This window comes from Coregonus clupeaformis, chromosome 24 (genome assembly GCF_020615455.1).
Source record: "Coregonus clupeaformis isolate EN_2021a chromosome 24, ASM2061545v1, whole genome shotgun sequence".
Taxonomy (NCBI): Eukaryota; Metazoa; Chordata; class Actinopteri; order Salmoniformes; family Salmonidae; genus Coregonus; species Coregonus clupeaformis.
The window spans coordinates 8,850,094-8,873,177 of NC_059215.1; the positions used below are offsets into that span (position 1 = coordinate 8,850,094).

General features: G+C 43.8%; 1 protein-coding gene across 4 annotated transcripts; it reads left to right on the forward strand.

Annotated features, from left to right (window-relative positions):
* The first annotated feature begins 18,747 nt into the window (after positions 1-18,747).
* LOC121538497 (cell division control protein 42 homolog) lies at positions 18,748-22,014 on the forward strand. Of its 4 annotated transcripts, none has more exons than XM_041846576.1 (6): positions 18,748-19,137; positions 19,604-19,736; positions 19,942-20,014; positions 20,127-20,236; positions 20,434-20,631; positions 20,889-21,079. In XM_041846576.1, exons 2-6 carry the CDS (start codon positions 19,632-19,634, stop codon positions 20,970-20,972), a joined length of 570 nt encoding a protein of 189 aa, XP_041702510.1. In that variant the 5' UTR covers positions 18,748-19,137; positions 19,604-19,631; the 3' UTR covers positions 20,973-21,079. The 4 variants fall into 4 exon arrangements, with proteins under 4 accessions (XP_041702510.1, XP_041702507.1, XP_041702508.1 ...); XM_041846573.1 differs by lacking the exon at positions 20,889-21,079 and adding an exon at positions 21,336-22,014 and having other exon boundaries at positions 18,753-19,137; XM_041846574.1 differs by lacking the exons at positions 18,748-19,137; positions 20,889-21,079 and adding exons at positions 19,142-19,230; positions 21,336-22,014.
* Positions 22,015-23,084: the final 1,070 nt, after the last annotated feature.

A 23,084-nucleotide genomic window follows, 5' to 3' on the forward strand; every position in this document is an offset into this window, starting at 1 on the left:
GCGCCCGCAAGGTCCCCCTGCTCAAGAAAGCACATAAACAGGCCCGTCTGAAGTTTGCCAATGAACATCTGAATGATTCAGAGGAGAACTGGGTGAAAGTGTTGTGGTCAGATGAGACCAAAATCGAGCTCTTTGGCATCAACTCATCTCGCCGTGTTTGGAGGAGGAGGAATGCTGCCTATGACCCCAAGAACACCATCCCCACCTTCAAACATGGAGGTGGAAACATTATGCTTTAGGGGGTGTTTTTCTGCTAAGGGGACAGGACAACTTCACCGCATCAAAGGGACGATGGACGGGGCCATGTACCGTCAAATCTTGGGTGAGAACCTCCTTCCCTCAGCCAGGGCATTGAAAATGGGTCGTGGATGGGTATTCCAGCATGACAATGACCCAAAACACATGGCCAAGGCAACAAAGGAGTGGCTCAAGAAGAAGCACATTAAGGTCCTGGAGTGTTCTAGCCAGTCTCCAGACCTTAATCCCATAGAAAATCTGTGGAGGGAGCTGAAGGTTCGAGTTGCCAAACGTCAGCCTCGAAACCTTAATGACTTGGAGAAGATCTGCAAAGAGGAGTGGGACAAAATCCCTCCTGAGATGTGTGCAAACCTGGTGGCCAACTACAAGAAACGTCTGACCTCTGTGATTGCCAACAAGGGTTTTGCCACCAAGTACTAAGTCATGTTTTGCAGAGGGGTCAAATACTTATTTCCCTCATTAAAATGCAAATCAATTTATAACATTTTTGACATGCGTTTTTCTGGATTTTTTTTGGGTTATTCTGTCTCTCACTGTTCAAATAAACCCACCATTAAAATTATAGACTGATCATTTCTTTGTCAGTGGGCAAACGTGCAAAATCAGCAGGGGATCAAATACTTTTTTCCCTCACTGTAATTTTTCAGATGTTTGTTATTGCAAATGAGCACACATATGCAAACGTTGGTAAATCCAAGGCACAGAGGATGGAAGACCGTGTTATTTACAGTGACCTGACCATCCTAAGGGCTAACACCAAACCATCGCCAGCCACAGAGATGACTGAATATGCCAGTGTTAGAATCCGCACTTTGAAGTTTCAAATGCATAATAATGCACAAATATGCATCTCTTCAAGGATAAAGTCACAGAGGTGTTGGGGCAGCTCAGAATTGGAATCTTTTGAAGTTTATTTTGTATGGTTTTGATGGGGTTACTAAAAATATGATTTTGATTGCAGTGATTATAATTGTCATAATGTTTTGTATCATATACGTTTAATTAATAATATTATTATTTATCCTTTTTGTAAAACATTTTTATCATGAGAGTAAAGTAGCCTATAATATAGTTTAGATACCATGTAGCTTAGTGGAAAAAAACGGTATTAGATCCATTTAGTGGTTTTCTCACAACTTTACCAATAAACCACTGTTTATAAGTAAATAAAACCTAATTCTTTACGGGAACACCTTGGATCTGGTGTCCTTCAATGGCCTTGTGGCTCGGTTGGTAGAGCCCCTTACGGAAAAACCATGTTTTGCACATGTAACATTTTATATCACATGTGAAATCATGTGAAATCAGGGACACCATGTGGTTTTGGAACACTTCACATGTGATGATATTTCACATGAAGTTTCACATCTGGATATTTTTCACGTGAGATTTCACAGGTGATGCCCTCTAAACAAAAATGTCCCCAGAACATCACGTTATCGCAGTGTTTTCAACTTACCTATTTGACACACTTTGACATACAGTACATTATTACATTGTGTATGTTTATTTATACAGTATTTTTTATTCAACATGTCCTCACCTGGGATTTGAACTCACAACCTAACCTCTTGGTTCATGGCATTTCAAACTTCCTGCTACGCCACCATGTCTGTGTCAATAACTGATTTCACCTTTATTCCTACACTTTGGAATTCAAAGTAACTCTCAGCTTTGTTAAAAATACATTCAAGAAAAACTATTATATTTATCATAGTGATTCAGGAGTAATATAAAAACAGAATAATATGCCACACAAACATTAGACAACTATGCAGAAAAACCTCAAATTGGTGAAATAAGTAAATAAAAGCAACGATGAGAGAATACTCAGATGTACTGTAACTGATAACTAAAAGCAGTGCAGTTGGGATGTTTTTGTTACGTGCAGAGATGTATTATAGGTAATGAATCTGTAGGGGACTTAATACAGACTTTGTAGGGGACTTACTACAGACTTTGTAGCACGGCAGAAAGATCAGCTTACCCCAAATCCCAGGTGGGGTCATAAAAAAAAAAGTAAGCACTAAGTGATCATGTCAAATGTAATCATATTACACTATTTTAGCTGAACACTAACCTTATAACTCCCATATAATTTAATGACTTCCCTTCCCCCCCCAAAAAAAAACACTTGTGAAATGTGCAGATTCACGTGAGTATCTAACTCCCACATGTGGAATAGCATTTTCACATGTGAAAAATCTAATTTGCAGTTCTACATGTGAAAAACTTTCAAATATTGTCACATGAAGTTTCATGGTATCACTTTTAAATGTTTAAATGTTACATCTCAATATCAATGATATAAAGAAGCCAAGATCAATGATATAAAGAATGATGGAACAAAAACTTTGGAGTACTTTAAATGAAAGTATGGGCAGAAAGACAAATTTAACTCCATCTTTCATCAAATCAGATGGTTTATTTATCACAAAACCATTTGATGTTGCCAATTATTTTAAAGATTACTTAATTGGCAAAGTGGACAAACTCAGGCAGGAAATGCCAACAACGAACAGTGAGCCATCGTATTCATGCATAAAATGTTTTACATATGAAAGAAAATCATTGTATGTCTGAATTTTGTGAAGATAGTGTGGGAGAGGTGGAATAATTATTGTTATCGATCAATAATGACAAACCTCCTGGCATTGACAACTTAGATGGAAAGCTACTGAGGATGGTAGCTGACACTATAGCTACTCCTATCTGTCATGTCTTTAATCTGAGCCTAGAGGAAAGTTTTGCCCTCAGGCCTGGAGGGAAGCCAAAGTCATTCCGCTACCCAAGAGTGGTGAAGCGGCCTTTACTGGTTCTAACAGCAGACCAATCAGCTTGCTGCCAGCTCTTAGCAAACTGTTGGAAAAAATGGTGTTGGACCAAATACAATGCTATTTCTCTGTAAACAAATTAACAACAGACTTTCAACATGCTTATAGAGAAGGACACTTAACATGTACTGCACTGACACAAATGACTGATGATTGGTTGAAATAAATTGATAATAAGAAGATTGTGGGAGCTGTACTGTTAGATTTTAGTGCAGCCTTTGATATTATTGACCATAACCTGTTGTTGAGAAAACGTATGTGTTATGGCTTTTCAACCGCTGCCATATCGTGGATTCAGAGCTATGTATCTAATAGAACTCAAAGGGTTTTCTTTAACGGAAGCTTCTCTAATGTCAAACATGTCAAGTGTGGTGTATCGCAGGGCAGCTCTCTTGGCCCTCTTTTCTATTTTTACCAATGACCTGCCACTGGCATTAAACAAAGCCTGTGTGTCCATTTATGCTGCTGATTCAGAAACCACAGCTTATGAAGTCACTGAAACCCTTAACAAAATGTTGCAGTCATTTTTGGAATGGTTACAAACCTTTCCCTAAATTCTAGACCTCAGCTGAATCTGGTAAAGAATGCTGTGGCTGTTGAACAAGTTAAGGAGACTAACTTGGTGTACCTTAGATTGTAAACTGTCATGGTCAAAACATATAGATTCAATCGTTGTAAAGATGGGGAGAGGTCTGTCAGTGACACCACACTCCACAAAGCAAGTCCTTCAGGCTCTAGTTTGATCTTATCTTGAATAATGTCCAGTCATATGGTCATGTGCTGCAAAGAAGGACCTAGTTAAGCTGCAGCTGGCCCAGAACAGAGTGGCACATTTTGCTCTTCATTGTAATCAGAGGGATAATATAAATACTATGCATGCCAGTCTCTCTTGGCAAAGAGTTGAGGAAAGACTGACTATAGAGCTTGTTTATTTTATAAGAAACATTAAGTGTTGGAAATTCCAAATTATTTGCATAATCAACTTACACACACTTACCCCACCAGACATGCCACCAGGGGTCTTTTCACAGTCCCCAGGTCCAGAACAAATTCAAGGAAACATATAGGATTATACAGAGCAATAATTGCATGGAACACCCTTCCACCTCATATAGTGAACAGCAAACCTGGCTTAAAAAAAACAAATAAAGCAACACCTCACGGCACAATGCCTCTCCCCCATGTGACCTACTTGTTGTATGTATGTACTGACATATATGTGTAACTGATACATGCACACACACGCACACTACATGTTCATGTTTTTAAATGTACACTACCGTTCAAAAGTTTGGGGTCACTTAGAAAGTTCCTTGTTTTCAAAAGAAAAGCAATTTTTTAGGCCATTAAAATAACATCAAATTGATCAGAAATACATTGTTAATGTTGTAAATGGCTATTGTAGCTGGAAACAGCTGATTTTTTATGGAATATTCACATAGGCGTACAGAGGCCCATTATCAGCAACCATCAGTCCTGGGTTCCAATGGCACATTGTGTTTGCTAAGTTAATCATTTTAAAAGGCTAATTGATCATTAGAAAAACCTTTTGCAATTATGTTAGCACAGCTGAAAATTGTTGTGCTGATTAAAGAAGCAATAAAACTGGCCTTCTTGAGACTAGTTGAGTATCTGGAGCATCAGCAATTGTGGGTTCGTTTACAGGCTCAAAATGTCCAGAAACAAAGAACTTTCTTCTGAAACTCGTCAGTCTATTCTTGTTCTGAGAGATGAAGGCTATTTCATGCAAGGAATTGCCAAGAAACTGAAGATCTCGTACAACGCTGTGTACTACTCCCTTCACAGAACAGCGCAAACTGGCTCTAACCAGAATAGAAAGAGGAGTGGGAGGCCCCGGTGCACAACTGAGTTTGAGAAACAGACGCCTCACAGGTCCTCAACTGGCAGCTTCATTAAATAGTACCCGCAAAACACCAGTCTGAACACCGTCAACAGTGAAGAGGCAACTCCGGGATGCTGACCTTCTAGGCAGAGTTGCAAAGAAAAAGCCATATCTCAGACTGGCCAATAAAAAGAAAAGATGGGCAAAAGAACACAGACACTGGACAGAGGAAGATTGGAAAAAAGTGTTATGGACAGACGAATCGAAGTTTGGATCACAAAAAATAACATTTGTTAGACGCAGACCAAATGAAAAGATGCTGGAGGAGTGCTTGATGCCATCTGTCAAGCATGGTGAAGGTAATGTGATGGTCTGGGGGTGCTTTGGTTGTGGTAAAGTGGGAAATTTGTACAGGGTAAAAGGGATCTTGAAGAAGGAAGGCTATCACTCCATTTTGCAACGCCATGCCATACCCTGTGGACAGCGCTTGATTGGAGCCAATTTCCTCTTACAACAGGACAATGACCCAAAGCACAGCTCCAAACTATGCAAGAACTATTTAGGGAAGAAGCAGTCAGCTGGTATTCTGTCTATAATGGAGTGGCCAGCACAGTCACCGGATCTCAACCCTATTGAGCTGTTGTGGGAGCAGCTTGACCGTATGGTACGTAAGAAGTGCCCATCAAGCCAATCCAACTTGTGGGAGGTGCTTCAGGAAGCATGGGGTGAAATCTCTTCAGATTACCTCAACAAATTGACAACTAGAATGCCAAAGGTATGCAAGGCTGTAATTGCTGCAAATGGAGGATTATTTGACGAAAGCAATGTTTGAAGGACACAATTATTATTTCTATTAAAAATCATTATTTCTAACCTTGTCAATGACTACATTTCCTATGCATTTTGCTATATTTCCTATTCAAACTTGAAAAATATGGGTTGTTTATGAATTTGAATGACAAATAAAAAGGGATGAAAAACTTAGGTGCTGGACTTTAGGCCGGTAGCAACCACCACAGGGTGTCCGTTCAGAACACGAGGAAGCAGTAGTTCCAGTTCAAGGTTTAATGAAGATCCACACACACACACATACAACACCACTCTCTCTGATACTAATTGTGGTTATTTAGCTGCACGCACAATAAACATATAAACAATAAACGAGGTAGTGTAAGCAGGAGAGAAAAACAGGTTGGTCATCAGGACGGAAACTACAGACTGCCTGAGGCCCTGCCTGGTCGGGTATTAAGCTAGGTCCCGGGGCGTAGATCGAATCCTCCCTCAGCAAGAAGGTGCTTCAGCTTGTTTCATGGCTTCATCCGCAGAGTGGAGGCTGTGTAGACATTTGTCTACATAGAAACAGCGTTCTATAGAAAAACGCACATCTTCTTCGGGCTCACTGTGGTCAAACACATGCTTCTGAAGGGCAAACATGGCGCAACAGGGGCTACATGTCGTCCCAAAGGGAAGAACCTGCCACTCATAGACATCAGCGTAATCATCACGGTTTAGGTCTCGCCACAGAAACCGGAGAAGAGGCTGGTCTTTGGGTAGCAGGCAGACTTGATGGAACATCCCCTTTATGTCACTGCTGATTGCCACAGAGTGTTCCTGGAAATGGAGAAGGACTCCAAGCAGAGTAGCTCCAAGGTAGGTCCGGGTAAGAGTTGTTCGTTCAAGCTCTTGCCCCTGTAGTTGAAGGAATAGTTGAAGACGACTTTGTTTTTCCCATTGTGATGGACCATATGATGGGGAATGTACCAACCTTGGTACTCTTCGACTGCTACTGGGGATACCTTCTTAACGTGGCCGGACTCCACCAACTTGTGAATGTCTGCGTTGTACACTGCTGCTTTCTCTGAATCCTTGGACAGATGCTTCTCTGTCCCTTGCAGATGAGCCAGTACTGCCTCCTTTGGAGCTTCCCAGGGAGGAAGGTTCTTCTTCCACAAAAGGGGAGTGGCGTACCTTTGAACCCCACACACTTCAACCCTGACTGTCTTCTCCTCCAGTAGATGCATGGCTTCTACATGTTGTCTGGACCGTGTGACGAGCTTCTCACTCCTGTACGGTAGCGTATCCAACTGCCAGAGCTTCTCTACATGGCTGAAGAGCTCTGCAGATGGAGAGACAAGGGATGTATGAAGGCACTGTTGTGGAGCAAGACTTTGCTGCAGGAACTTTGAAGGACCTTGAAGGGTCCATCCGATCTGAGTCTTGATGGCGGCAGGTCCGCCAGGGGGACCCAAACGCACTGCTCCATCGGGGTGATTAGATGGGGATAGTCTCTGATCTGATGAGCAGTAACGGCTACGCCTGGTCCAGTGGTTGAAGGGGTAGGCCTTTGAGGTGCCAATATCTATTCTTAAGGGCTTTGATCTGGTAGGTATGCGGTGTAAGGCCCAACTCTTTGGGCTCTGTGGATGTCAAAGGACCTGTTTGGTTGAGTAACAGGGACCACAGAGAATGACACAGAAGCTACATGGACAACTCTGATATCTTGATGCACCGTACGAAGTGCCAAGTCCTCAGGATTTCCTTGGAGGCCTAGCTGCTCTGCTGCTTTGTGTAGAAGTATAGTGCGCTCCGACCCGTCGTCCAACAGGGCGTATGTGTCAAGTGACTTGTTGCCACTCCGCAAGATGACTCGACTCATCTTCAGCAGCACCTTGCTGCTGCCGGAAGGTCGATCAACATAGAGGGTCACTGCGGTGGAGCTCACCAGGGAAATGCTCTCTGTTGACGCCTTTGTGCTGGCGGTCTTCATTGCGTTCGTGCTAGCGTTCTTCATAGCAGTCGGGCTAGTTTTGACCTCGAGGAGAATCTCAAGATGCATCCTCTCGCACTTCTTGCACTTAGCCTTGAGAGTACACTGAGCTGCTTGGTGTTCACGTCCACACTTCCAACATCTTTCATTTGTATTGATCCAGGATTATTTCTGTTCTTTGGAAAGGAGCTGAAAGTTGGTGCATTGATTCATGTAATGCTGCGTGGTGTTGCTGAACGGACAATACTTATTTGGCTTCTCCCGTGACCTTTCCTCCGGAGACTGGTTCTGTGCAGAGAGTTCGACTCCGTCCGCTCACCTCAATAGAGGATGGTGATGGTCTTGGGGAAGGATTTGTCTTTACACGGATCTCGGCGTGAGCTAGGGTGGTCCCTGCTTTGTTCGCTACTGAACTGCGTGCCATCTACTTGCACTCTCACCTCGTACTCGAGCCACTCTGCCAAGTGAAGGAAGGTTGGAATGGGTGTCTTGATGGGGTTCACACATCTCTTGAAGATGGCTCTTAGGTTGTGTGGTAACTTAGCTAAGAGGCGGGAGACGTGTGAGCCACACCTCAGTTCTGTCTGTCCATTACTCCCTAGCTGATCCAACATGCCAACCAAGGTGCGCACCCTCAGAGTGAATCTTCGGAATGCCTTGGTGTCACCACTCTTGATGTTGGGGCCATCCATTAACCCTACGATGCGTTGGAGGGCAAGCTGGTGTGGCTGGCCATACAGTTCTGTGAGGGACCTGCTGTTGCTGTAGGAGTCGGCAATTAGCAAAGCCTCTTCCAACTTCAGGTGGTCCACCAATATCTGAAACTTGAAGCACTCTGTTGCATCTACAGGCAGCACATTGTCGAAGGCCACCTTCAGCCTTGCAAACTCTTGTGGGTCTTCATTGATGAAGTTGGGGATGGTAGGAGTTGGGCCACGGTAGACGCGCTCCCGGCTGGGTGGAGAAGGTGTGCGGTGGCGGACAGGTGAGTGCCGATGATGATCAGGTGAGTAGGCCCGGCGGTGACAGTCAGGCAAGTATTCACAGTGGCGATGGTCAGGTGAGGGGTGATGACAACGGTCAGGTGAGTAGTCGCGGAGGCTACGGTCAGGTGAGTAGTCGCGGAGGCTACGGTCAGGTGAGTAGTCGCGGCGGCGACAGTCAGGTGTAGGCTGACCGTAGTGGTCAGGTGAGTAGTCGCGACGGTCAGGTGCAGGCTGACGAAGTCGATCAGGTGTAGGCTGACCGCAGCGGTTAGGTGAGGGCTGACGTTGGCGATCCTTTGAAGTCATCCCTCTAGGTGGCGCTGTAGGGCTACGAGCTCTGCAATGAGAAGTCGACCGGTCTCGATGGTGCGATGGCTCATGACGTCGAGGGGTTGCGGGTCAACTGGGTAGTGACTTGAACTGTTGGGGACCCATTGAAGCGGATGAATTTAGCTCTTCCGATAGCTCCAGTATCTCCTGTGTCAACTTCTCAGTTTCCTCTCCTATCAGCTTCAGGCACGTTACGACTGTTCTGGAAGAAGAACGGGTTTCTCTCTCATCTTGTACAGGAGGGTAGTTGCTGCTGGTCTTATTGTGAGAGTAATTAATTCCACTCACAGCGCCCTCTGCTCATGGTCCCTCGTTGGAGTGGTGTGTTGTTGTGTGTGGTGTCTGCCTTGACTCGTAGCTTACCTCATAGTTGACCAGACGATGTGGGGGGCGAGTCTGACGGCGGGGACGAACCACAACTTGTGGAGGATCTTCTCTGGAGACTGGCATCCTTGAACTTTGGCAGTTACTGAATCCGGCTCGAAGGACCATGAAAAAGATGGGTTGTTTATGAATTCGAAGGACAAATAAAAAGGGATAAAAAACGTAGGTGCTGGATTTTAGGCCGGTAGCAACCACCACAGGGTGTCCATTCAGAACACGAGGAAGCAGTAGTTCCAGTTCAAGGTTTAATGAAGATCCACACACACACACATACAACACCACTCTCTCTGATACTAATTGTGGTTATTTAGCTGCACGCACAATAAACATCAGAAAGAAAAGCAATATCTTCTAATGAGGTAGTATAAGCAGGAGAGAAAAACAGGTTGGTCATCAGAACGGAAACTACAGACTGCCTGAGGCCCTGCCTGGTCGGGTATTACGCTAAGTCCCGGGGAAAAAGGCTGCTGATTGGCTACTAAAATTATGATGATTGGCGTGACCTTATTCCAATATGAAAACCAAAAGAAAGTTGAGGTCTTGGAAAGGAGATGAGCTGGCCGTTTTTACAAAACTAATTTCATGTATGTTTTCATGGAAAACAAGGACATTTCTAAGTGACCCCAAACTTTTGAACAGTAGTGTATGTAAATTGTAAAGTATTTTGTCTGTAATGTCTTTTTCGTTTTGTGTCAGACCCCAGTAAGACTAGCTGTCGCCATTGGCATCGGCTAATGGGAATCCTAATATAAAAATATAAAAATAATAATAATCCCCATGTTGTCAAAAAAATTTCACATGAGATCATGTTTTCACATGTGTATTACATTTAAGTCATTTTGCAGATGCTCTTATCCAGAGCGACTTTACAGTTATTGAGTAAATACTCATTTTTTTTCACAATGGCCCCCCGTGGGAAACGAACCCACAACCCTGGCGTTGCAAGCGCCATGCTCTACCAACTGAGCTACACGGGGCCATGTGTAGTTTCATGTTATCACATGTTGCTTTTACATATTGTCACTTATCACATTAACTTCACATAAGATTATGTGCTCACATGAGATCACATGTAAAACACATGATCACGTGAAATTCATGTGGGTTTTCTCGTAAGGGGCATGGCAGTTTTGAGTTCGATTCCCACGGGGGACCAGTATGAAAATGTATGCACTCACTACTGTAAATCAGTCTGGGTAAGAGTGTCTGCTTAAAACCTCTTAAAGATCGGACCCTTTTTTACAATTCTCGTCTAAAATGACATACCTGAAGCAAGGATGTGCATATTCTTGATACCATATGAAAGGAAACACTTTGAAGTTTGTGGAAATGTGAAATTAATGTAGGAGAATATAACACATTAGATCTGATAAAAGATAATACAAACAAAAAAACATGCATTTTCTATTTTTGTTTTGTTTCCATCATCTTTGAAATGCAAGAGAAAGGCCAAAATATAATATTGCAGTTTAGGCGCAATTTAGATTTTGGCCACTAGATGGCAGCAGTGTGTGTGCAAAGTTTCAGATTAATCCAGTGAAGCATTGCAATACTGGACTATTTTGTATCAAGTCTGCCCAAATGTGCCAAATTGGTCAATTGATACATTTTCAAGTACATAACTATAGAGAACATACAGAAATGATATTGTAATACAAAATGTAAGTTTACACACTCCCAGGAATGTCATACATGATGGATCATTAGCTTATACACTAACTTTCACACATCTAGATGGCCGAACGGGGTGGGTGTGGAGCCAGAGACAGCAGGGGTTCAAACTGTAGAACCCAGTTCCTACATTTGAAAATAAAATTGATTTTATCAAACAAAACTATGCTAGATTTTATCTCTGGGACCCTTAGGATGACAAATCAGAGCAAGATTACTGAATGTAAGTAAATTATTTACCTTCAGAGGTGAATGTATCAAACCAGCTGCCGTGATAAGTTTTGTTGTTGTTGTGCACTCTCCTCAAACAATAGCATAGTATTTTTTCACTGTAATAGCTACTGTAAATTGGACAGTGCAGTTAGATTAACAAGAATGTAAGCTTTCTGCCCTGGAATGTCTATGTCCTGGAAAGTTTGCTGATACTTACAACAGTCATGCTAATCACATTAGCGCACGTTAGCTCAACCGTCCCGTATTCGGGACACCGATCCCGTAGAGGTTAATGACTAAAATGTAAATGCAAAATGCCTTTAAATCGATGATCTGGCATGAATAGAAAACACATTTCAAAAGGAGGCCTTTACTGCCACCTACTGCAGATAAATTGTCTAAGCAGTACACTCGGAGTAGTGCCCATCATTTGAATAATCAGGAACATGATATTACACACACACACACACAGAGAACTGGAAGCAGATGTTGCTCAATGTTTTAATGGGAAGGACAGACAATGAACCACATACAGAAAGCGAAGACACACACAGACACACACTCTCTCTGAACGTAAAACCAAAGATGTTGTTGTGTCTGTTGCAAAAATAAATATAGAGGAAATGTAAATGGTGATTGAGCTGTTTTATATTTTATATTTATAACAACAATATCTAAATAAATAAATATGTCTACATTATGTGTTAAGTATAATTTCAGGAGATGAGTAGTTCTACCCCTCCTAGTTTTAAGGTTTTATTTTTTTTAATTGATCAATCAAATCAACACGTCAACAGCAATTGTTTCATCTGTCCCAGACACTATGGTTAGTGCTATCTGTGTTCATTGGGACATCCCTACCCTAACGTCTACCCTTGCCCTAACCATAACCATAACCATAACCCTTACCTAACCCTAAACTTAACCCTTACCTTATCCATTTTAAATGTCAACTTCAATGGGGTAGGGATGTCCCAAGGATCCCTGATAGCAAGAACCACTGAGGTATGGTCCCAGAGACACATCGGCCTGAAGTTTACGTCATTATTAACTATCAAGCACCTTATGCTGGTGTGGACTGGTGTCACACACACTGGCACTAGCAGAAAACCAAGCAACTGCCAAGAGAAACACTTTTTACGCCACTTAGATACAGCTACGACCGGAAGTGACTTTTTCCTAGCAGGTTAGGATAATTAACATAGCAGGTTAGAAAAATTAGGTTAAGGTTAGGAAAAGGGTTAGGGTTAGCGAAAATACTCTCCTAACCTGCTACGAAAATCACTTCTGGTTGTAGCTGTATCGAAGTGGCATGAAAATAATGTGTCAACGCCCAGGAAAGTAAATACCAGATGCATTGAGGAAGAGGTAAGGAGTCATAAAGGCTATTTGGCTTTTGCAGAGGGCTGTCACACATGGTAGCAGTGTTTGTTAGTCAGCCTAGTTTTGCAGTACATGAAGCTGTCCCTGTAAGGGGCTGTATCCCTGCGGGAAGTGGTCGGTTACACCAACATCCTGCCAGGAGCGGGGAATGACAGGAAGGGAGATAGTTTGGAGGTAGCTAATCGAAAGAGTTTACTAAAGCGGAAAGAAAGGGAGAAGGAGAGTAACAGTGACCCAGGTGTCTCGAGTGGAAAGGTTATGAGGATTGAGAAAGTGGGGGAGGGGGGGTTAAGGTTATTGTGAAGTTTTAGGGAGAGAGAGGCGAGCAGTAGCATTAACCCTTTAAAAGTATCAGACATCCTCCATGCGAAAATCTTGTTGAATGTGAACCTGCTAATCTTTTGCAAATCTGTAGTCCAACAGACCAAAGCCTTGACACAGAAAGCGCTGGGGGAAAAGGCAGTAGAGTGCTATGCCCCAGGACAGAAACAAGGAGCCATGGTAGTAATTTATGGGGTATCGCTGGATATAAAGGAGGATGAGTTGAGGAGCAATCTGGAGAGGGCTCGAATTGTAGATGTCTTCTGGTTGGTTCAAAGAACTCGAAATGGACAGAGAAGCGAGAGCACGGCTGTGCTAGTTACAGTATATTCGGCGTGGAGACCTTGCCACAGAGAGTGAACCTGGGCTCCTGAGCTTCACGGTCAAGCCATACAGTGGGGAAAAAAAGTATTTAGTCAGCCACCAATTGTGCAAGTTCTCCCACTTAAAAAGATGAGAGAGGCCTGTAATTTTCATCATAGGTACACGTCAACTATGACAGACAAATTAAGAAAAAAAAATCCAGAAAATCACACTGTAGGATTTTTTATGAATTTATTTGCAAAGTATGGTGGAAAATAAGTATTTGGTCACCTACAAACAAGCAAGATTTCTGGCTCTCACAGACCTGTAACTTCTTCTTTAAGAGGCTCCTCTGTCCTCCACTCGTTACCTGTATTAATAGCACCTGTTTGAACTTGTTATCAGTATAAAAGACACCTGTCCACAACCTCAAACAGTCACACTCCAAACTCCACTATGGCCAAGACCAAAGAGCTGTCAAAGGACACCAGAAACAAAATTGTAGACCTGCACCAGGCTGGGAAGACTGAATCTGCAATAGGTGATCAGCTTGGTTTGAAGAAATCAACTGTGGGAGCAATTATTAGGAAATGGAAGACATACAAGTCCACTGATAATCTCCCTCGATCTGGGGCTCCACGCAAGATCTCACCCCGTGGGGTCAAAATTATCACAAGAACGGTGAGCAAAAATCCCAGAACCACACAGGGGGACCTAGTGAATGACCTGCAGAGAGCTGGGACCAAAGTAACAAAGCCTACCATCAGTAACACACTACGCCGCCAGGGACTCAAATCCTGCAGTTTCAGACGTGTCCCCCTGCTTAAGCCAGTACATGTCCAGGCCCGTCTGAAGTTTGCTAGAGTGCATTTGGATGATCCAGAAGAGGATTGGGAGAATGTCATATGGTCAGATGAAACCAAAATAGAACTTTTTGGTAAAAACTCAACTCGTCGTGTTTGGAGGACAAAGAATGCTGAGTTGCATCCAAAGAACACCATACCTACTGTGAAGCATGGGGGTGTAAACATCATGCTTTGGGGCTGTTTTTCTGCAAAGGGACCAGGACGACTGATCCGTGTAAAGGAAAGAATGAATGGGGCCATGTATCGTGAGATTTTGAGTGAAAACCTCCTTCCATCAGCAAGGGCATTGAAGATGAAACGTGGCTGGGTCTTTCAGCATGACAATGATCCCAAACACACTGCCCGGGCAACGAAGGAGTGGCTTCGTAAGAAGCATTTCAAGGTCCTGGAGTGGCCTAGCCAGTCTCCAGATCTCAACCCCATAGAAAATCTTTGAGGGAGTTGAAAGTCCGTGTTGCCCAGCGACAGCCCCAAAACATCACTGCTCTAGAGGAGATCTGCATGGAGGAATGGGCCAAAATAGTGTGTGAAAACCTTGTGAAGACTTACAGAAAACGTTTGACCTGTGTCATTGCCAACAAAGGGTATATAACAAAGTATTGAGAAACTTTTGTTATTGACCAAATACTTATTTTCCACCATAATTTGCAAATAAATTCATAAAAAATCCTACAATGTGATTTTCTGGAATTTTTTTTCTTATTTTGTCTGTCATAGTTGACGTGTACCTATGATGAAAATTAAAGGCCTCTCTCATCTTTTTAAGTGGGAGAACTTGCACAATTGGTGGCTGACTAAATACTTTTTTCCCCCACTGTATGTGTGGCCTCCCCTGCGGTGCTATAAGTGCCAGAGGTATGGGCATGTGGCGGCGGTGTGCAGGGGGACAAGAAGATGTGGGAAATGAGGAGGTGATCATGAGTACTCAGTGTGTGCAGGAGGAAAGCCAAAGTGTTGTAATTGTGGGGGAAACCATGTGGCAGCACTTCGAGGTTGTGTGCACCATGTTCGAGCTGAGCAGGTACAGAAGATTTGAGTGGGGGAGGGAGTATCGTACACAGAGGCGGCAAAACGAGTAGTGGGCGGTGCTGCTGCACAGATGGAGGTGAGAGCGCAGCTGGTAGTGGGGGTTCCAAGGATGGCCCCTCCGCCAGCACCAATAATTCCAGCTGACTCGTACTTGATCAAGAAGAAGGAGTTCTTGGCCTTTATGGTGGAAGTGTTGTTGGTAGCAAGACAGGTGAAGACGTCATCTGGCCTGAAAGATGCAGTGATTAAGTAAGCAGAGACATTCTATGGGATCAAGGATCAATCAGCAGTGAGTTTGCACTCCTACATACAGGCAGTGAGGAGAGGTGGGTCTCAGGAGGACGGCGAGGTTGGGGAAGTGTCGGAATCGGATGATATGGAATGACGTTATGATACTGCAGTGGAATGAGAGAAGTTGAATCTGTAATGGACAAGAATGTAAGAGGTTTGTGGATGTATTTAAGAATAAGCCTGAAATAGTCTGTGTGTAGGAAATGTGGTTAAAACAATGTTTGGATTTTGTTTTGCCTGGGTATGTGGCCATACGGGCTGATCAGGAAGCGAGTGGGGGGTGGGTGTGCGATGTTTCTGAAACTAGGTGTACAGTATCGAAGCATAATATTGAGAACTGAGTTGGAATGTATAGCGGTTGAAGTGTGGAGTGTCCAGGGTAGAATTACATTTTAGTCATTTAGCAGACGCTCTTATCCAGAGCGACTTACAGTTAGTGAGTGCATACATTTTCATACTGTCCCCCCGTGGGAAACGAACCCACAACCCTGGCGTTGCAAGCGCCATGCTCTACCAACTGAGCTACAGGGGACTACAGTAAATAACTTTTACAACCCATCCCTCCCGCTGGAGATTGGGTGCTTGACGAGATAATGGATGCGATAAAGGCTCCTGTGTTATTGATGGGGGATTTGAATGCACACAACCCGCTATGGGGTAGTACGAAGATGGATCGGAACGGGGAAGTTATTGAAGAATTCCTTGATAACCACGGATTAGTTTGCATAAATGATGGACGCCCAACAAGATTTCAGCTTAGGAGGGCAACTATGTCATGCATTGATCTGACGCTGGCATCGGGGGATCTGGCAAGAAGACAGAATTGGGATTTAATGGACCAGTATACTATTAGGAGCGACCATTTCCCCATTCTGAGCTGGTTTGGCCGAAAACTGTTGGTGGAAGTGTACATAATGTTGGGGAGGAGAGAATTATGACACGGATAGTATTGATGTCAGACAGAGAGGATGAGCTTGAGCCCAACTATGACAATATTGACCTGAGCAACGTGTTTTTTACAATGAATGATCTGCGCCGGGCGATACAAGGAAGAGGAAACACAGCCCCGGTATGGATGGGCTATGCTATGAACAACTTAAACACCTGGATGATTTGGTACTGGAGGGGGTACTGGCATTAATGAATACAGTATGGGAGGAGGGGACGTTACCAGCAGCGTGGAAACATGCCATAGTGGTGCCAATTGTGAAACCAGGAAAAGAAGCATCCCACCCGGGCTCATACAGACCCGTAGCGTTGACCTCTGTACTGTGTAAAGTAATGGAAAGAATGGTCACAGACAGATTAGTACATGTTTGAGAGTAGAGGCCTCTTTTCCCCGTACCATAGCGGATTTAGGTTGGGACGTTGTACCATGGACTCAGTGCTAGCACTGGACTGTGATATAAAGAAGGTGCTGGCCAAAAAGGAGGGAGTGGTGGCAGTGTTTCTGGACATTGAAAAGGCACACGACATGCTCTGGAAAGGGGGACTGCTGCTGGAGCTGTATGCTGCCGGGGTGAGGGGTCGCCTGTTTAATTGGATCTAGGATTTCTTAAAGAATCGGACTCTCCAGGTCAGAGTTGGTGGGGCCTATTCCGAGTCAGTTGAGATAGAGAATGGGACACGCAGGGAACTGTAATTAGTCCAGTTTTGTTTAATGTAATGGTGAATGGGTGTCGGGTCTGATTTTCACCTCTCTGTTTGCCGATGATGGGGCGCTCTGGAAAAGAGGGAGGAATATCCCATTTGTGGTCTGGAAGGTACAAAAAGGTGGTGGACATTTGTATTGGCGGCGGCTACAATACTGCCGATGTTGGATGTGGTACAGGCAAGGGCGCTGAGGTTGTGTTTTGGGGCATTTCAAACTACCCTTATCCCTGCGTTGTTGAAATGGGGGCGGTTCGGGTTGAGGCTGCGACGAGCTAAGCTGGCCATGCGCTACGGGATGAAAGTACGGGGCCATGACTCAACTCACCCCGCAAGGTGTCTGTTGGGATAGTCATGGGAATGGGGAGGTGAGGGAACTGGAGTGAGAAGAGGTAGGCCAAGCTATGTGACCCATGTGCAGGAATGGGGGGAGGAGGTAGGAATGGGAGGTCTGGAAGTGGGGTCCCCTGTCTGCTGGCCGTGTGTTCCTCGGTGGCTGTTGCCAGAGCCTGATATTGACATGACCAAGCTTTATGAAATAAGAGCTGAGGACTGTGGAGAGCCTTCTGTGGTGGAGGCGCATCTGCGGCAGGCGTGGGGTCCCAACCTGTGGATCTTCACAGATGCGTCAAGGGACCCAGGCAGTGGGAGAGCAGGGTTTGGGATACATGTTTCCCGATTTCAGATACACCAGTGTAGGCGGCTGATGGAGCTTCAGTCTTCTCTGCTAAAATGCTAGCACTAGTGTGGACATGGGATGGGTGGAAGAAGTGGGTAATTTTGTGTTCAGACTCTGCTGCTAGCCTGGTCGCGCTGAGAGAAGGGAAGGCACGTCCAGACCTGATAATAGAGCTGTTGATGGCACTTTATAGGGTGAGGCAGACAGGGTGTAAGATAGTGATGGGCATTCTGAGTCTTTTCAGTGAGCCGGCTAATTTGGCTCCGTTCACGTAAAAGAGCCTGCTCATTTGGCTCCCAAATGGCTCTTCGTTCAAAATGCTTAAAAATCAACCTCGAACCATGAAATGTTTTTTAAATCTCCAATAAAAAGCCCAAAAGGTAGGCTACCATTATGTCAGATCATGAAGTGCGCATTCAAATAAATGTTTACCTGGCCAAATTATTAGATGGCACTGTAAAAAATCAGGGTGGACCAGATTGACGAGCTCTCCCCACTATTTGTTTCTGCAGTGAGAAGTCAACCTCTTTAGATAGTTATTTTGTAATTTATCTGCAGAAAAACATTGTTTTGAGCTCAAAAAGCAGTAGAACCAGTATGCAAATCAGCAGTATGAAAATCTTTCACCGATGTGATTCGGCTCCCAACGTTCACCAAAAAGATCAGTTCAAAAAGAGCCATTCGTTCGCGAACGACCCATCACTAGTGTAAGGTAGGTCTTCTGTGGATCCCAGCTCATGTTGGGGCAGGGGGAAATGAGGTAGCAGATAAGGTTGCGAAGGAAGCACTGAAGAGGGAGAAGGTAGATGTGGTGGTCTGGTTAGGGGGGATGGAATGTAGGAGTGTCATAGCAAAGTGATTGACACAGGAGTGGGAACTTGAGTGGAGGGGGAGGAGCAGGGGAAGGCAGTTTTTCTCTATCCAGAATTCTGTGAGGAAGGTCAGTAGGTATCTGGGGAGTGAAAGGAGGGATCTGGTTCTGTTGACAAGGCTGAGGTTGGTCATTGTGGATTGGGAAGTGGGTTATTGTTAGTGTGGAAACACCCAGATGGGAAATGTGAAGAATGTGGAGAGGTAGAGACTGTGAAGCATGTCCTGTTATATTGCAGTCGGTATGCTGAGGATAGGAGGACACTTTTCTGTGAGCTGGCTGAGTTGGGTGTAACTGCATTTTCGCTTGTAACAATTTTAGGCTCAAATGACAGGCCTGCACCAACAGTTGAGAGGCTATTAGATATTTAAATGTGTCATTCGCACTCCGACCTGAGAACAGCAGCAATACGCAATACAGCATCTAGTCTGCCGTAAACGCACAAGAAGAAGAAAGAGGTAGGGAAATCTTTCGAATTACATGTTATAATCATCAATAGTGTAACAATTGAAACGATACCAAAGCTGTTTATGAAGGTGTTTTTGCTATAGGTTTGTCATTCATTGTTAGTAAAAAAAAAATATTAATAGGAAATTGAGAATGAGTACTGCTAACACCGACCCAGATAGCCAGCCACGGTAACGTTAGCTATGTCAGTTTAAATTAGTTAGAGCCAAGTAACTACTGTAGCTAGTTAACGTTATTTTTTCTCATAGATTTCTATTGAATCTGTAGTTGGTTGTTGCTACAACTTCTTCATTTAGACCTGGCTTGCTAGCCACCTAGCAACCCAGTTTCAGACGCTAGCTAGCTAACGTTATAGCATAACAACCAGCTACTGGATACTTCTTCCCTGCCACTCATCTGAAGGCTTGTAGCAAACGTTAGCTAACTTATGCATAACTTTTCTCTTTTCTATTTCAGACATACACAGTAAGCAGAGAACACAAATATGCAGACGATTAAATGTGTTGTGGTTGGAGATGGAGCAGTGGGAAAAACCTGCCTTTTGATTTCATACACAACCAACAAATTCCCCTCTGAATATGTACCAACAGTATGTATATCTTCTATACATTGGGTTTCTCTCAGTCACAGTGATTATTGATCAATTGATTACCAGACATAGAGGTAGGATTCTCGTTCTCATGTTTCACACGCTTTAAGAGAAGAGACCTGGCTGGTTCTTCTCAATAACTACCATTCTGAATAATCACGGAACAGGACAGATGTCTCATTCTCTTTTCATTTTCTCATCACAGGTGTTTGATAACTATGCAGTAACGGTCATGATTGGAGGGGAACCATACACCCTAGGATTATTTGATACTGCGGGTAAGAGTGGATCCTTTTCAAGGACATGTTCATCAGTTCCCAATTTGAATAAATCATATTTTTGGTTGATTGCTATTCACATTTAATCAACACGTTATATATGTTTCCGCAGGTCAGGAGGATTACGACAGGTTACGGCCTTTGAGCTATCCCCAGACTGATGTTTTCCTAGTTTGTTTCTCTAATGTTTCACCCTCTTCATTTGAGAATGTTAAAGAAAAGGTGAGTACAACGCCAAGCCCTTGAAGCATACAATGCACATTATTTAATAAAGGAATATTGACTAAATTATACATTATGTTTAGTAGGTTAAATGGAATGTCAAATTGGCAACATTGGGAAGTGATGGGGAAGATACTAGTTATCTGACTGACTGACTTTTCTGATTGTTTAAAAAGAATGTTTCCTCTCTCTTGCAGTGGGTACCTGAAATCACTCACCACTGTCCCAAGACACCATTCCTGCTGGTTGGAACTCAGATTGACCTGAGAGATGACCCTTCTACAGTAGAGAAGCTGGCCAAGAACAAACAGAAGCCCATCAGCCCTGAGACAGCTGAGAAGCTCGCCCGCGACCTGAAGGCAGTCAAATACGTTGAGTGCTCTGCCCTGACACAGGTGAGACGTTCTATCTAAAAAATATAGAAAACAGGGAATAGAGATATGACTTGCACGATAGCAACTTATGTTAGATGTGCATGTTCATTTAGTCTGTGTTGTCTTTGTGCTAAGCTTGTCTTGCCTTCTCTCTTTCTGTGTTAGTGGTGGCCTAGTACTGGAAACTCATTTGAATGCACTTTACTCTTGTATGTCTGCTAACTAACCTCTCTCTAACGCTGGTCATATTCCCCTCTTTCTCCTCCCTCTCTCTATAGCGAGGTCTGAAGAATGTATTTGATGAAGCTATCCTAGCAGCTCTAGAACCCCCTGAAACCCAGCGAAAATGCTGTCTGTTTTGATGGCGGTCTTTTTAAAATATTTGCTTTGCCTCTTTGATCGTCTGCTGCGTCTTTAATGTAAAGGAATGTCTATTTGTCAAGTAAATAACCAAGATGCACTTTTCAAATGCGTGACCATTAACTTCTTTCATTTAAATGTCTGACTTTTCTAGTCACAATAGCCCATACTACCTTGGCCTTCATGGCAAGGATACTAACTTTTATTTGTATATGGGAGAGAACACGTCCATTTTAGCACTTAATGTGCAAGTTTTCATAAGGCTGCAGCTGAGTTTGTTTTCCTTTTAAAATATGGTATTACCAGTTGTGGTTACACTGCAAGGTAAAAAATGTATTTGGTACATTCATGTTTTGTGTTTGCAGAAAGGACTAAAGAATGTGTTTGATGAGGCAATACTGGCTGCCCTGGAGCCTCCGGAACCCAAGAAGAGGCGCAAATGTGTGCTGCTCTGAGCATTTCCCCTCTTCTATTGGTTAGAGCATTTCATCAACACTACTTGGAGAAAAGCAAACCATTATTGCACAAGATTACTTCACTCCTATTGCTAACTGATATGAATACTTTTTAAATGTTTGCAAAGTAGTGTGTGAACTTAATTGAACTAGATTGATCTCTACTAGAACCTGTGAAATATAACCCTCTTACGTAATACACATCATTCCTAGAGCCATCTCAGAATTTTTAAGTTAAACAGATTGGTGGCTGCAACATCTTGTCAGAAGAGTGTGAGAGGGTCACAGACAGCTGATGATTGGGACCAGCGACAACAGGACAAAACAGTTCTACCTTCAAATGTCAGGACAATATTCCCAAAAAGTTATTTTTTTTAATGATTCACCTTTTTTAGGTGGACATAATGTTTTCATGAACACCTGAGGTAAACATAAATCCCCTTTCAATTGGGAAACTGATCATAGATTCTGTAACCGTCGGTAGTAACAATGATATTTTGGTGCCAACCAAGTTACAACATACAGTATCTCACAAAAGTGAGTACACCCCTCACATTTTTGTAAATGTTTGAGTATATCTTTTCATGTGACAACACTGAAGAAATGACACTTTGCTACAATGTAAAGTAGTGAGTTTACAGCTTGTATAACAGTGTAAATTTGCTGTCCCCTCAAAATAACACAACACAGCCATTAATGTCTAAACCGCTGGCAACAAAAGTGAGTACACCCCTAAGTGAAAATGTCCAAATTGGGGCCAAAGTGTCAATATTTTGTGTGGCCACCATCACTTTCCAGCACTGCCTTAACCCTCTTGGGCATGGAGTTCACCAGAGCTTCACAGGTTGCCACTCTTCCACGACGACATCACGGAGCTGGTGGATGTTAGAGACCTTGCACTCCTCCACCTTCCGTTTGAGGATGCCCCACAGATGCTCAATAGGGTTTAGGTCTGGAGACATGCTTGGCCAGTCCATCACCTTTACCCTCAGCTTCTTTAGCAAGGCAGTGGTCGTCTTGGAGGTATGTTTGGGGTCGTTATCATGTTGGAATACTGCCCTGCGGCCCAGTCTCCGAAGGGAGGGGATCATGCTCTGCTTCAGGATGTCACAGTACATGTTGGCATTCATGGTTCCCTCAATGAACTGTAGCTCCCCAATGCCGGCAGCACTCATGCAGCCCCAGACCATGACACTCCCACCACCATGCTTGACTGTAGGCAAGACACACTTGTCTTTGTACTCCTCACCTGGTTGCCGCCACACACGCTTGACACCATCTGAACCAAATAAGTTTATCTTGGTTCCAGTAATCCATGTCCTTAGTCTGCTTGTCTTCAGCAAACTGTTTGCAGGCTTTCTTGTGCATCATCTTTAGAAGAGGCTTCCTTCTGGGACGACAGCCATGTAGACCAATTTGATGCAGTGTGCGGCGTATGGACTGAGCACTGACAGGCTGACCCCCCCACCCCTTCAACCTCTGCAGCAATACTGGCAGCACTCATACGTCTATTTCCCAAAGACAACCTCTGGATATGACGCTGAGCACGTGCACTCAACTTCTTTGGTCGACCATGGCGAGGACTGTTCTGAGTGGAACCTGTCCTGTTAAACCGCTGTATGGTCTTGGCCACCGTGCTGCAGCTCAGTTTCAGGGTCT